Source organism: Monodon monoceros, unplaced genomic scaffold (genome assembly GCF_005190385.1).
Source record: "Monodon monoceros isolate NGI ecotype Baffin Bay Population unplaced genomic scaffold, NGI_Narwhal_1 Super_Scaffold_11, whole genome shotgun sequence".
NCBI classification, from domain to species: domain Eukaryota; kingdom Metazoa; phylum Chordata; class Mammalia; order Artiodactyla; family Monodontidae; genus Monodon; species Monodon monoceros.
Window position 1 is genome coordinate 125,987,773 of NW_021703767.1, and position 15,725 is coordinate 126,003,497.

General features: G+C 34.9%; 1 protein-coding gene across 4 annotated transcripts in view; it reads left to right on the forward strand.

The window, feature by feature from the left end:
- Positions 1 to 15,725, forward strand: part of STAG1 (stromal antigen 1) — a 434,108-nt gene that overhangs the window by 400,980 nt on the left and 17,403 nt on the right. For all 4 annotated transcript variants that reach the window (XM_029214246.1, XM_029214245.1, XM_029214243.1 and 1 more), the window contains exons 23-26: positions 6,960 to 7,052; positions 9,054 to 9,228; positions 10,948 to 11,087; positions 14,172 to 14,273. In XM_029214246.1, the coding sequence (XP_029070079.1) occupies positions 6,960 to 7,052; positions 9,054 to 9,228; positions 10,948 to 11,087; positions 14,172 to 14,273 (510 nt within the window). The remainder of the gene's footprint in view (positions 1 to 6,959; positions 7,053 to 9,053; positions 9,229 to 10,947; positions 11,088 to 14,171; positions 14,274 to 15,725) is intronic.

The following is a 15,725-nucleotide window of genomic DNA, read 5'->3' on the forward strand; positions in this document are numbered from 1 at the left end:
CCCCTGTTCCTCTGACTCCTCCTTTAGCTTCTTCATCTTTGTACACCACAGAAAAGAGAAATCAGAAGATGTTTTGGAACTACAGTAGGCAGCTTAAGGGTTCCTGGATCATAAGTGGATTAGCCTTTGAGGCAATGGCAGGAGTCAAGCAGGTGGGGATTCAGATCGCCAAGAACAGCAACAACATTGAAAACTAGGTATTACATTTGGGGTTTAAAAATCCAGTAGTTATTTTACTGTGTATTAACAAGAGTGGCACACTCACTCCTTAGCCTCAAAAGAGAAGCTAGTAGCAGTTATTGATATAAGAAAGCAATTTCAAAGATATTCCATAGGGTTTACCCTACCACAATAGTGACACCGATGCATCCCAAGTGAATGAATTTAGTTACATGTGTTTCTATCATATTTACTATGATAGAATGACTTAGTTGAGCTGAAAAATAATTAAATGAGCCTCGTTATATGTTAGTAATGATGCTAAGTACAGATAAGCATAACACAGTTTATACCTCCAAAGAGCTTTATAGCCCAATACAGACTGGACAAACTATATAGCCCATGGGCCAAATCTGGCCAGACACCTGTTTTTGTAAATAAAGTTCTAATGGAACACAGTAATGCTCATTCATTTATGTACTGATTAGGGCTGCTTTCTTGCTCCAGTGGCAGAGTTAAGTAGGTCGAACAGAGACATTATGACCCACAAAGCCTAAAATATTTACTATCTGACCCTTTATACAAAAAGTTTGCCAGTCCCTGGCCTAGTAAGGTAACCCCTTGGTCTTGTTTGTAACTAGTTTAGTTTTGTGCCCCATTTTTATCATGAAAACTGAACACTAAATTCTTAACAGGCTTTATTTTCATAATCTAAGATCTTTGGCGTGATCTAGGTCCTTATTTCACACCTTTATCCTGTTTTATTTCTGCCCATTCTAAAAATGTGTATTTGTCAGATAATGTTGAACTAGTTTTATGTGTTTACTGCTGGTTTTTCCATGGCTTCAGTTTCTGGCTGTGATTATCTTAATGGTATTTCATAGTTGTGGATAAAAGGACAGCTAAATTTAGTCTTCCTCTAGACACATAAAATTGTGATACAAAATGAAAAGAAATCACCCATTTAAAATCTGCATGTTCTGTGTGTTTCGGAATTAAATCCTTATCTTTCCTCACTGACTATAATCATATGGAGTACTTAGCTCTTAAGGGGCAATCTACATTTAAGATCTTTTTTTTTTCTTCCCAAGATGTTAGGGTATTTTGAGCCTTTGTACCTTTGAGAAAACTTCTAATATAGCTTATATGGTAAATTCACCATCTTAATTGTGCCAGCCTTATTTGGGAGTCTTCATTGTTGAGATTTTTCTGGTCGGGGTGTATTTTTAAAACATTATCTTAACTCACTAAGAGATATTTCTCTTATTTTTGTCAATAGATCACTGAAGAACTGAAACTGTTTTAGCCCTTTCACATCAGAGCGTACTGGGTTTCAGTCGTCTAATTCTTGGTTTCACTAGATCTATGGGGAAGCAAAAAAAATTTTAACCAGGCTAGTGAAGCAACTTGCAAAAGGCATACAAAAGAATATAGCCAAGATGTTATAATTTAAATTTCAGTGTAATCTTCTCACCTGACCCATTTGAATTCCTTTCCATAGCTACTTTAGGAAAAAGTGCTCTTAACGCCGAGCTGCTTCCTGAAAATAAGAGAAAGTATTGGTTTCATCTAGGAAAACACATTTGAAAGGAACATTTAAGCAACATTCTAGTTGCTTAAAATTGCAGTCTAGATAATTAGCACACCTTGTTCTTGGGTTGTTCTTTTTCAGCGTCTTTTGGGTTGACTGGCATTTTTGTTTATTTATAAATATATTTGACTGGAGTTTCAAATTTCTCACCTCCATAATGCTGCCTGTTTCTTCAATATGTTAATTTTCCCACATTATAAAAAGAGTCATTATAGCAAAATGGTTAAGAGCACAGACTCTGGAAGCAGACTGCTCTGGTTAATTTACTACTCCACTTACTAACTGTGTCTTTGGGCCTGCATTTAACATTTCTGTGCCCGTTTCTTCATATGTAGAATGGGAGTGATAATAGCAATACCCATCACAGTTGAGAGGATTAGTTGAGTTAATATGTCAAAAGCTTAGATTAGTGCCTGGTACACGGTTAAGTGCCAAGTAAATGTTAACTTTATGTAGTGTAAGATGCCAGCATAATGAAGTTTGTAGGAAAATTGTGTTCTGAAATCCAAAAAAACCTAAATTCCGTTCCCAGCTGTTCAAAGGAATCTACTATATGAGATTAGCTAACTCTGTTAAATATACAGTATCTGTGCCTATTTACCTAAACCTATTGATTGGTACTTATATTTCTCTCAATGAATTCTAACTGATTACAATTAAGTTAACTTCCTTGAGCATTCAATATTTAGGTTGCATCCAAATCTATGCTAAACTTATTGCTAAAGAAGGCCTTTAGCTTCTCTATTTCCTTGGTTACTTCCCATTTCCACTTTCTTCTTAAAATGCTACAATCAGTAGGTTGCTTACTTAGTTGTGATGTTAAATTTACAACTCCTCAGATGAATTGGCAAGTAATCATTTTACATAAGACACATTTGCTTTATGATTGACCTTTAAAGGAATCTTTTGCCTCCAACTCCAAAGATAGCTGATTCCCTAGACTGCGTCAAACTGCACACTAACCATGAAATTTAAGGGAATAAAGGAGGATTAATACCTCCTAGCATCATTTTTTAATTATATTTATTGTGTGATAAAATGAACACATTACATATTTCTCCCTAGGATTGTGGTATCATCTGTATTATGTGTACTTGGATTTCATTCAGCAAATATTTACTAAACATCTGCCCATGTGCCAAGCACTGTTCTAGGTACTAGCAGGAACTGAACATTCATCCTTTGCATACTAGGTTTACCAGTTAGCACCTGTATGTTCTCGTTTGAGTGCCTAAATTAATTCAGCAGAATCACAGAATGCAATAGAACTTCAGAGAATACATAGTTCAACCCTCTTGTTTATAGATTTTTAAAATCTGTAATTCTGGGATATAAGATAATTTCTCTAAGGTCACATAGCTAGTTAGTAGCATGGCCTGCATTTTGTTTTTCTTTCAGTTATTTATTCAACAAATATTCTCAAATCTTTTATGTTGAAAAGGTCAACAAAGACGCCAGAAGACCTCTAGCAGCTGTCCTATTTTTCTCACTCTTTATTGTTTTTGGTTTTTGTTATTGTTGCTTTTAATAGATCTTTATTGGAGTATAATTGCTTCACAATACTGTGTTAGTTCTGTTGTACACCAAAATGAATCAGCCATATGCATACATATATCCCCATATCTCCTCCCTCTTGCGTCTCCCTCCTACCCTCCCTATCCCACCCCTCTAGGTCATCGCAAAGCACCGGGCTGATCTCCCTGTGCTATGCTGCTGCTTCCCACTAGCTAATTATTTTACATTCGGTAGCGTATATATGTCGATGCTACTCTCACTTCGCCCCAGCTTCCCCCTCCCACCCTGTGTCCTCAAGTCCATTCTCTATGTCTACATCTTTATTCCTGCCCTGCAGCTAGGTTCATCGGTACCATTTAAAAAAAATTTTTTTAGATTCCATATATATGTGTTCACATACAGTATTTGTTTTTCTCTTTCTGACTTACTTCACTCTGTATGACAGACTCTAGGTCCATCCATCTCACTACAAATAGCTCAATTTCGTTTCTTTTTATGGCTAAGTAATATTCCATTGTATATATGTGCCACATCTTCTTTATCCATTCATCTGTCAGTGGACATGTAGGTTGGCTCCATGTCCTGTAAAGGCTATTGTAAAGTGTGCTGCAGTGAACATTGGGGTGCATGTATCTTTTTGAATTATGGTTTTCTCAGGGTATATGCCCAGTAGTGGGGTTGCTGGGTCATATGGTAGTTCTGTTTTTAATTTTTACCGTCAAACTTTTTTGAAAGAGTTGCCTTCTTTCTTATCTCCTTTCTACCCATTGCGGTTTGACTTTAGCCCTTTTAATTACTTTGAGAGTGTTTGACCCAAAGTTACTCACAACCTTGAGTTGCTTTATCCTTGCAATACTTTCTAATCCTTATCTTGCCTTTTGGTAACATTTGTCATCGTTAAACTATTCCATTCTTTTTTCTTTTTTTTTCTTTTTTTTTTTTTTTTTTTGGCTGTGTTGGGTCTTCATTGCTACACGCAGGCTTTCTCTAGTTGCGGCGAGTGGGGGCTACTCTTCGTTGCAGTGCGCAGACTTCTCATTGCGGTGGCTTCTCTTGCTGCAGAGCATGGGCCCTAGGCACGCAGGCTTCAGTAGTGGTGGCTCACAGGCTTAGTTGCTCCGCGGCATGTGGGATCTTCCCAGACCAGGGCTTGAACCCGTGTCCCCTGATTTGACAGGTGGATTCTTAACCACTGCACCACCAGGGAAGTCCTTCCATTCATTTTTACCTTACCTCTGGGATGCCATGTTCTGGTTTTGTTCTTACTTCTCAGACCATTTCTTAGATTTCTTCATATGCTCTTCTTTCTCATCCATCTGTTAAATATCGGTGTTCCCCAGGATACTTTTGTCAGCCCTCTTTATTTACATATTCTCCTTTAACAGTCTCATCTACTTCCATTGCTTCTGCTGCCAGCTAAATACAGAGGACTCCCAAGTCTCTACTCTTGCTCAGATTCTTCACCATGGACTTTGAATTCATCCAGCTGCCTACTAGACATCTCTAGTAGCGTATCTTTCAGGGATCGCAGATCATCATCTCTAAAGCCCAACTTGTTACCTTAGCATTTGTTCCTGTGTTAACTATCTTGGTGCCTTATACTGTAAGCCACTTAGTAGGCAACTACCTAGAAATTTAGGTGTAACATCAACATCCCCTGTTCTGATTAGTTCCTAAATTCTATCAATCCTGCTGCTTTAATTTCTCTTCAATCTATTTACATCTTTTCTGCCAACATTTCATTTTCAGGCCCTCATTTTAGATTATTCCCACGGCCTTTGTTAATATGTGATGAACTGTAGAATAATGATTAGAAGCACGGGCTTTAGAGTCAGATAACCCTAGGTATGGATCCTTACTCTATCGCTTAGAATCTGTATGTGCTCCGAACTTCAGTTTCCTCATCTGTAAAATAGGCGTATTAACCACTTACTTCATAGAGTGATTGTGAGACTTCAATTTATTCCCCTTAGAACACAGTATTTGGCACATAATAAGCCCTCAACAGAAGATTGTGTTTACTGTTAACTAGCTTCCCTATTTTATATCATTCTCCCTTCTGCTTAGAATATGATTCTTTAACATAAATTATTAGCAACTTCATGATAAAAATCCTATTAATTAGTTCCTTTATTGCCGACAGGATAATAGCCAAATAATTTAGCATGGCATTTTAAGTACTTTCCATTTAAATGGAAAATGGGTCCTCTTTTTCTCTTCAGTTTTCTCTCACCACTCTCCTCCCTGTTTGTGCCTCAACTGCAATAAATTCGCAGTCTCTCAGAAGCACGTCTGGGCTTTTGAACATTCTGTGCCCTCTGGAACACCTTTCCATATAGGTAGATAATTTTTAGTTGTTCAGAACTCAGCTTACATGTAGTCTTGTTTGGGAACCCTTCTGTGACTACTTTTGACTCTGGGTTAGGCTTTCCAACATAGCACTCCTTACATTCTGTTGCAGTTGCGTGTTCTCTTGTCTATTTCCCCTACTGCTTTGTGAGTCTTTGAAATTAAAGGTCAAGGAATGTTGAGGTTTGGTTGTTGGATGTTCATCTGCAGGAACATTAAAGGTCCTGGAGGCAGTGTCCTTTCTATTACTCTGCACAAGATGATCTTATTTCCTTCTTCTGAATATTGCACTCATTTTAGCAAAAGGAAATATGTATAATTTTTAAAGTATCATTATTTGGGATGTGAAGATCCCAAAAAGGAATAAGTACGCTCATCTGTACAAAACAGAGTAGTTTAAAAAATTCTAGTTTCACAGAGTACTTTTTAAAAGTGATTACTACATCAGCCTATGCTCATTTAATTACTCTTCATTACTATTTTAAATATTGATATCATACTGAGTCATCTGCATGCGTCTTGCTCATTAGTCAGTGAAAAGAACGTGAACTCTGATATCAGACAGTCCTGGTTTCAAACACTTGCTAATAATAACTACTTCTAATCAATATAAATATGAAATTATGTAACAGCCCTCATACCAGTGCCTGGCACATTATAGGTACTTGATAAATTTAAATTTCCTTTTATACTTTTCAGATGTTTCATTTTGAATATTATATGGCCATCTGATTAAATCCTATTCACCCATCCAATCTTAGATTAAAGGCCATCTTTCTATGAAGCTGTCTCCAACTCAGCTCTTTCTGCTACAGTTAGAGTTAACACCAAAAAATTAAACACTTAATTACTCTCTAATTGGTCTAACTCCCTGCTAAGATGTTAACTCTTTGAGAACATGGACACTATCTTAAAGTTATCTTTTCCCCTTGACATTTTGCAGAGTCCTGAGAATATGGGAGTACATGTTTATTGCTTAATTGATTTTTTTCAGTATGTGCTGCACTCTCTCACTTTACTACCAGCTAGTATTTGCTATAGGAATGACTAAAAATTTTAATATCAGCCTGAGTAAACCATATTGATAAAGGCAAATATGTTGGAGGAAATCATACTGAGCATTCCAAAGCTAAATAGAACTGAGTATTCAGGATTATCAGTTTCACTGACCCTTCCATTAAGATAACTAGGAAATAACTATATGATTTGGTTCCCAACAATATATTTGGTTTTATGAATTTCCTTAACAATAAACTAGTTTGGCTATTTTCCATTTATTATTTCTTCTGGATCAGTTTTATAGGATATTGTAATTCATGCTTGTAAATTTGAATATGTCTTACAGGAGGATTTGTTGGTATTGAGGAAAACAGTGAAATCCTTTTTGGCTGTTTGCCAACAGTGCCTATCTAATGTTAATACTCCAGTGAAGGAACAGGTAAGAAATTGTCAGTTAAGAGCTCTCAATAAAAATAACTCAAATGAGTTACTGAAGAACAGTAAGATGTAAATTTTTTTTAAGAAGATGTAATTTTTTATGACAGTTCTTAGCATGCAGATTTATCCCTAACATTTGTGGCACCTGGGACAAGAATATAGATGTCTGAATATTTAAGTTATAAAGTAAGCTAACCTGTTACACGTCTTTGTACCTTGACAAGTATACTGTCATAATGGCCTGGAAGGCAGGTTCAGATTTAGAATTTTTGATTCCTTACCAGAACTTGGAGGGTTGGGGAGCTGGCATAGGGTCCACCTTCTCTTCTCACCTTCAGCTCTTTCCCACACCAGGTAGAACTCCTCACACATGCATATGAACAATTCAGCCCACATATCCAAACTATCAACATCACTTCTTCAGACAGCTGCTCCTTGATTACCCTGGGGCCTAGGAGTACACACTGGGGATGCAATGTGTCTAGGAAAGATGCCTGTGCACCCCCTGGTAGCAGAATCAGGTCTGTGAGGGCAAGGAATTCCTGAATCCCTGTACCTGGGCAGTGATGTAAAGTAGAGGTGCAGGTGGGCATATCCCATTGGTCCAACAGACTCCTCACCCCTTCGGAAAGGTCGCAGACCAAAGAGGGTCAAAGTGGAGCCCGAGACAATACCATTTTCACAAAGTGATTTTGTAATCTATTTAATTATACTGTTCTATTAGGAAATACTTTTATATAAAACAGATATACCTTTTCCATATCTTTTTTTTTATGATGTTGGGCTAGAAAACAAGTCTATATCTAAAAAGAGTACAGCAGTGCTTACCCTTTGCTATCTCTTCCTACAAATAGGTTATCCAGGTCTCTTCTTTATTGAGTTATCAGCATCTAACGTAAATGGGAACAGAAATGGTCTTTCCTAAACCTTATTCTCTAAACCTTCTGAACTCAACCAGTGCTGTCTAAAAAGTACCTAGCTCAGGACATTTAAGCCAAAAATTCAGTGTTTCTGCATCCTCACTGTTTGGTGACATGCAAAAGTATGGCCTCAGTTAAAAATATATATTTTCCTGGATTTCTTTCATGTTCTCCTGTTTTCAAGTGACTCAAATAATGTATTTCATGGTTGTGTACTTAGAGCATGAACTGCCATGAGTCTTGCTGGAGGTAAACAACCAAGTATACAGCCATCTCCAGATACATTCCAAAATTATGTTTTCCCATAGAAGTCAATTTTTAGAAGGGGGTGAGTGGATTGTTTTGAGGTATCAGAGCCCTCAGTTATTCCATAACAAAATCTTTCAGTTTCAATAAACTGGTGATACAAGTTTATTTTGTACCATCCATTAAATAGGATAAATTTGGCAACATAACTATAATACTTTCTCTATGGGGAAATATACTGAAAGTTTCTTTATGTGATTACATTTGTTGGGAAGCTTTCAGACACTGTTTTTTATGTGAATGACCTTGAATTCAATTTAACCTACTGTTAAAAATTTCGTTTTACAATAGATTTTTTAAAGAAGAATCCAAAATAGGAGCTTACAGACTTAAAGTACTACATTGTAATTTGTCGAATTATACAGTTTGTCTTAAGATTTATGCTTATTATTTGATTATGCAGTATAAGATTGATTTGTAACATCTGTCATTAATTTATTATATCAATTTTGTATTTCCAGAGTTGAGTTTAACTCATTTTTTATAATTTCAAGTCAAAAATCTCTTAACTGTTTTGAGTTAATACAGCCAAGTAAAAGAAGCAGGTTATATTTAGGGGGGTGGAGAGTCTTAAGTATGACTAGTTTGTAATGAGACAAAATAATTTTATTCAGTTTGGAAATTAAAATTAAGTAGCTGCAATTTGAATACTCAGAATTTCTATTATGGTACTGTTACTGAGCTGTATTTAATTTAGTATAGTTTCATTAACATTGATTTGTAGTTACAGCTACATTTGTACAATATTTTACTGATGAATTTCCTTTGCATTCCAGGCTTTCATGTTACTCTGTGATCTATTGATGATTTTCAGCCACCAATTAATGACAGGTGGCAGGGAGGGCCTTCAGCCTTTGGTGTTTAATCCAGATACTGGACTTCAGTCTGAACTCCTCAGTTTTGTGATGGATCATGTTTTCATTGACCAAGATGAGGAGAACCAGAGCATGGGTATTTGTAGCTATCATTTTGTCAATATTGATCTTGTTTTACCAACCCCAAAAGATATGAGAAAAAATTTCAAATTCAATCCTAAAAAATACTACAGTTTCTCTCTTAAAAAAAAAAGTTAATACATTCATGTAGTTAAGAAACCAGCAAGAATAAAAATATACACAGTGAGGTGTCCCTGCTTTAATTTTAACATAGTGCCTTAAAGATTTTTCCCCATCACTACATACAGAGCTTCCTTATTCTAATAGCTACATAGTATTTTATTATTTAAATAGACCATAATTTATATTATTCATCTCATATTGATATTTGGCTAGTTGCCAATCTTCTACTATTATAATCTATGCTATAATAAATAATTGTGTACATTTGTCATTTCCCACATGTGTAAAATGTATATTTAGGATAGATGGTTTTTTTCTAATTGAACTGCTTCCAGGTTCACAATTTTTCTAAAGGAAAGCATCTGAGTTCCTTTCTCCTTCTGAGTAGTGATCATATATTACTTAAATTAACAAAATGTGACTCTAAGATACTAAGTGCTAAAAGAATGTTATCAAACCTCACCAGTCAAAATTGTGCTGAGCCTGCAGAATGAAAACTTAGTAAAATTAGACTGAATATAAATAATTATAAATAAATATTACATAGGTTATTTGTGAAATAGATAATCTCTAAGATCTGTGGCATATCAGATCCACAGATCTACCTGGTGCTATTAGAATATTCTTTATTTAATAGAACATTTTAGAAAATACTGGGCTGTGAACAAAGGATCTTTATTTTGAGCTCATATTAATCTCAGGAGATAAAATTTACCTTCTACTTATCTTAAGCAAAAAGATTTCCAACTTCTCAAAGCGTTGATGCTTCACAGCAGGACCAGTTAATAGAAAGGGAAGAGAGAAGTTGAGAGTAAGTTTTTTTATGAATATGTACACGCAAAGAAGGGAAGGAAGAACACTGTCCCTAAATAAGGGCACGCCAAAACATGAGAGGGTCAGTACAGAGCCTGAAACAAATGTGTTAACTTTTATTGTCTATGGCCTTGTGGAGAAATTTTTCTTGGGATTAGAAATAGATAAGCCAATAGGGCCTGAGAATCTAAAACTTGAGGAATAAAGACTACTTGTTTGAAAGCATTTGGTAAGGTTTTGTTTAAAAAAATGCATATGTACATTAACATAGTTTGCAAAATATACTTTCTCAGCTTACAGTGTAACCATGTTTAGGACAAGAACTGAAAACTAACTCCTCCATATAATTTCCATTACTCCCCATATATTTTTCTAAAAGAAAACTTTTTCCCTATGTCTTAAAAATTTCTAGAAATTTCTTCTCTGTAGAAATACATTAGCACATAAGGAATATTCAGATAAGAGAAGACAGCATTTTAAAGGTAAACAGAACAACAGTATTATTACGACAAAAGTATCAGAAAAAAAAATCTATATGGTTTGTTTACTTTACTCAATCTTTGCTATGACAATCTCCTAGAAGACAGAAAACCTTAGTGCCTACTAAGTGTTTAATAAATGTTTAACTAAATATAGCACCCTAAAATAATCAGTACAACTAACAGTTTTTAGCCCATCTAAAACTGAATTGTACCTATTTGTAAAGTTATAAGCTGGTTTTTTATTATGCAGATTGTCTGCATTGTTTTACCTTGGATAAAGGGCCAAAGTTCATAAGTAATTTATTTTCTGTGGTTAGAGGGTGATGAAGAAGACGAAGCTAATAAAATTGAGGCCTTACATAAGAGAAGGAATCTACTTGCTGCCTTCAGCAAACTTATCATCTACGATATTGTTGACATGCATGCAGCTGCAGACATCTTTAAACACTACATGAAGGTATAGTTTTACAGTCTTTTTTTAAATGGGATATTTATTTATTAAGATAGTAGTTTCATATTCTTATTTTTCTCCTTCCACTTTAGTAGCAGAGAAGTTTGCAATTAAACATGAAAGAATGATGAATAAGCTAAAATTGACAGCTCCTACCTAAATATTATTGATGATTTTCTGACATATTTAAAATTCCTCTCTTTTATATATGAGCTTTTTATCACTCTATACTATTATATCAGTTCCATAAAGTAGGAGTTGCTTACATTTATATGAAAGAATGCCTTTTTATTTGCATGAGGCCATGGACTCTTACGGAAGAAAGCTAACTCTCTTCCCTATGAAATCTCTTCAGATACATTTATAAGTATGCCTACTACTGTGTTGCCAGGCACTCAAGTTACAAAGATTTTTAAATTCCTGCTCCAAAGTGGTCTAAAGCTGGAAATAGTCAAGTAATTAGACAATTGCATTTATACAGTATAACAGAGGTACGTATAGGGGTTCCTGGAAATATATAAAACAGATACCCCGCTCTTAAGAAATATGAGGGTTAATGAAAACTGCTTAGAAGTGCCTTCTGAACTAAGTCTGAGACGATAAGCATAAATTAGCCAGTCAAGCAAAAAAGTAGTAGGAGGACTTTTAGGCAGATCGGACTTCGTGTACAAAGCAATGAATTGTTTGGGGGAAATGCAAGTAATTTGATATAGTAACATAGATTGCTTATGAGAATGGAGCCAGAGGTAAGATTTAAAGAAACTGACAGGGTAGACCTTATATGCTGTGTGAGAACTTGGGATTTTTTTCCTGAGGGAGGTAAAGAGATGTTGAAAGGTTTTATACCATTCTTTATATGACAGGATTTTGATAGGTAGTTGCCTTCCTGGCTGCTCTCCTTTCCAGAAGCTGCATTTTGTTTCTGAACCACAAAAAAAGCAGTGCTCAAAAATCTTTGATACAGCCTAAGAGGCACACTTCTCAGTTTATGTATTTTGGCCTTGTTCTTATGTCAGACACAGTATTTTATTTTGCCCATGTTCAGAATATTGTGTATTCCATTGATTCACATGTTTATGTCCAATTCTAGTTATGACATAGTAACTAAGTCATCATATTTTGCTAAACAACTGCAGTGTGATGAGCACTGTGTTAGTAGCCAGGGATTTAAATAAGACATGATTTCTGCACTAAGGAGGTTACAGATTAACAGAGAAACTGAAATGTAAACATAATATAACATGCTAATAATGAATAGCTGCCTGTGTTCTATGCCATTTATATTTGAGACACTGTTCTAAAGCTTTTATATTATCTTTGTTGATTACAGTAACTCTGTGAGTTAGGAAATAATATCATCATTTACAGATAAGGGAATTAAGGCTCAGAGAGGTTAAATAACTTTCAAAGATCCACACAACTTTTTTTTATTATTTATTTATTTACTTACTTACTTACAGAGTGCGTCGGGTCTTAGTTGCAGCATGCAGGATCTTTCGTTGCAGCGCGTGGGTTCTTCATTGCAGTGCGCGGGCTTCTCTCTAGTTGTGGCACGCGGGCTCCAGAGTGCACTGGCTCAGTGGTTGTGGTGCAAGGGCTCCAGAGTGCATGGGCTCTGCAGTTGTGGCACGCAGGCTCTCTAGTTGTGGCACGTGGGCTCAGTAGTTGCAGTGCGCGGGCTTAGTTGTCCCGCGGCATGTGGGATCTTAGTTCCCTGACCGGGGATCGAACTGGTGTCCCTTGCATTGCAAGACCAATTTTAACCACTGGACCACCAGGGAAGTCCCCACACAACTATTAAAGTAGCAAAAACTGGCACTCGATTTTAGGTTTGCCTAGCTTCAAAGCTTAGCTCTTTCCACTAAACCATAAAGCCTCATCATGATTACTGTAGAGATAGATGTATAAATTACAAAGCAAGCACAAATAGAGACTTAAGTGAGCAACCAGACAAGGCTTCCAAAAGTAATGTCGAAACGGGGTTTGGTTAGATGAATATGAGCTTAATATGGTTTTCCTTGTCATCCCTTAGCAATACTGTCTTGGTTTCAAGAAATAAGCTTTATCATCCTTAGCAATTTTTACACTCTTCTGTTCTTTCTAGGCTTTAATCTTTTTGTGAATATTTTAATAGTTGTTTGCTATTCTTTATTATACATCCTTGTCTATTTGGCTTTTTGCCTCATTTCTCTATGTGATCATTAAAAATCTGAATTTATTGTTGATCTACCTGTCGAACCACTTTAGTGTTCTCATATATCTTTCTCTTTTTATCTGCATTGAGATAATTTTTAATTGCACTGAAAGGATGATTCTTTCGAGACATTTCCCCTTTTTTTTTGCACTTCACATCATGGAAGTATACCCATCTTCTTGAAGATTATAAAAATCCAGTTGTCAAGCTGATATACTCACTTCTTTACAAAGGTTATAGGTTTTATGCTCTAGCTTGGAAGTAACATCCAGATTTAATGGTCTCAAAGTTTTTCCTAATTATTTACTCACAAGGAAAACTCTTTAAATCCTGTATCCAAAAATTGAATTATAAAGAAATTAGTTGAATTTTTCTTAATCACTGTTGAAGAAATCAGTGTTTTTATTTTTTATAATGGTAAAATATAGACATGTTATGGGGGATAGTGAGTGCACAAAAGTATTCAGTGAAAACTTAAATCTGTTACTGTAATCTGCCCTTCCCCTTATTTAGGCCTACTCCCCAGAAGTAAGCCAGAAATTTTAACTGTTTTGATTTTAGCTCTTTAAGATGTTTCTGTCAGGGTTCTGTTTCTTGATTTGTCACCTTTTAAATCTATTGAATCCATGTTGTAAAGAATGAGGAATTTTGCTCACCTATATCACTTCTCCTCTTGGAATTACCAATTTTTTAGTTTAATTATTATTAGTTATTTCATAATTTTAAATATCAAATGTGTATTCCTTTAACTTTAGACAATATATTTTAACTCTCATTAGGTTTTTAGGATGAAAAATTAAACACCTCTGTACTCACCTTTCCATTTCTTTCATCAGCCTATTTATCTCATTAAATATCAACAGTTTTAAAACTATTTTTTTTTCTTTTTCTCACAGTATTACAATGACTATGGTGATATTATTAAGGAAACACTGAGTAAAACCAGGCAGATTGATAAAATTCAGTGTGCCAAGACCCTCATTCTCAGTTTACAACAGGTAAGAAATTTGAAGGGAAAGAGATGAAGAGTAGAATTAATATTATTGAGCACTTCCATGTGCTTATTATTGTGTGCTAGGTATCTTACCTCATTTAAATTAGGTCATTGCATTAATACATTACTATGGATACTTTCTGGTACAAAGATGTGTTATGTGTATTTTCTTTAGAAAGACAGTCCTATAGTTCACATTTCAAATAGATGAAATCCTAAGGTGATCTATTCTTAGACCAGATGAAATGCCAAATTGGATATTTTAAAAGTAATCATTTTTAAAGAAAAAATTTAAAAATACATTTTTAAAGTATTTAATAAGGGAAGGGGCAACAATAGTATCCAAAGAAGAAAATACGTCACATGTATTGCCTAAATAAGATTTCTAGTAAATGCCTAGTATTAACGTAGAGATGGGAGAGTTGGGGATGGCTGTAGGTATGTATGTATATATTTAGCCTATGATAAAGGTCAGTGGGGAAAGGGTCGGGCCTATTCAATAGGTGATAGCCCTACATAACATGCACCCAAAATAACTACTAGGTGGATTACATATACATGTTAAAAATTAAAAGTTTATAAGAAAATAAAAGGATATTTTTATGTCCTGGAGTAGGGAAGTCCTCAAGGAAAGAAGCCACAATGTAAAAAATTGATTATATATATATACTTACACAGATTTATACATCAACCAGCACTCTGAACAAAATTTAAAAAACAGTGACAGATTGTGGGAAAATATTTTTAATCATACATAGCAAATCCTACAAATCAGTAACAAAAGTAAATAAATCCCGTAGAAAAGTGAGCAAATGAAAAGCCACTTTTCAGAAGAGGAAAATTTAAAAAGCAGTAAACACATGAAAAGAGGCATAACTTAATTAATAATTAATATAATACAGATTGAAACAAGGAGACATTTATCACTGCCAAATAGACTGGCATGAATTAAAATGATAGATAATACCAGTGATTGCTAAAGATGTGGCAAGAAAAGGTCCCTTGTGAAAGCAATTGCTCTTACCTTCTTGGAATATAATTTTGCAGTATATTTCAAAATTTAAGGTATACATTCCTTTTAAACCAGTACTTTTGCTACTTAGGTATCTACATAGATACATGCAGGTGTGCACAAAAACGTATATGTGAAAGATGTTGTACTGCAACAGTTTGTGTAATATTGCAAAATTGGAAATAGTCTAAATGTCCATCAACAGAGGAATGGTTAAATAAACTGATACTCTGAAGTAGCTAAACGATTTTTAAGACAAAATATTAAGTGACAAATAGCAAGTTTCAGGATAAAATATATCGTACAGTACCATTTATGTAAAAGTTAAAACTTTATATATGTAATATATTAATGCGTCTAAATTAGTCACTTTATGTATTAATGTGTCTAAATTAGTCACATTTCAGACTTTAACCTTGATTATCTTTGGAGAGAAGAATGATA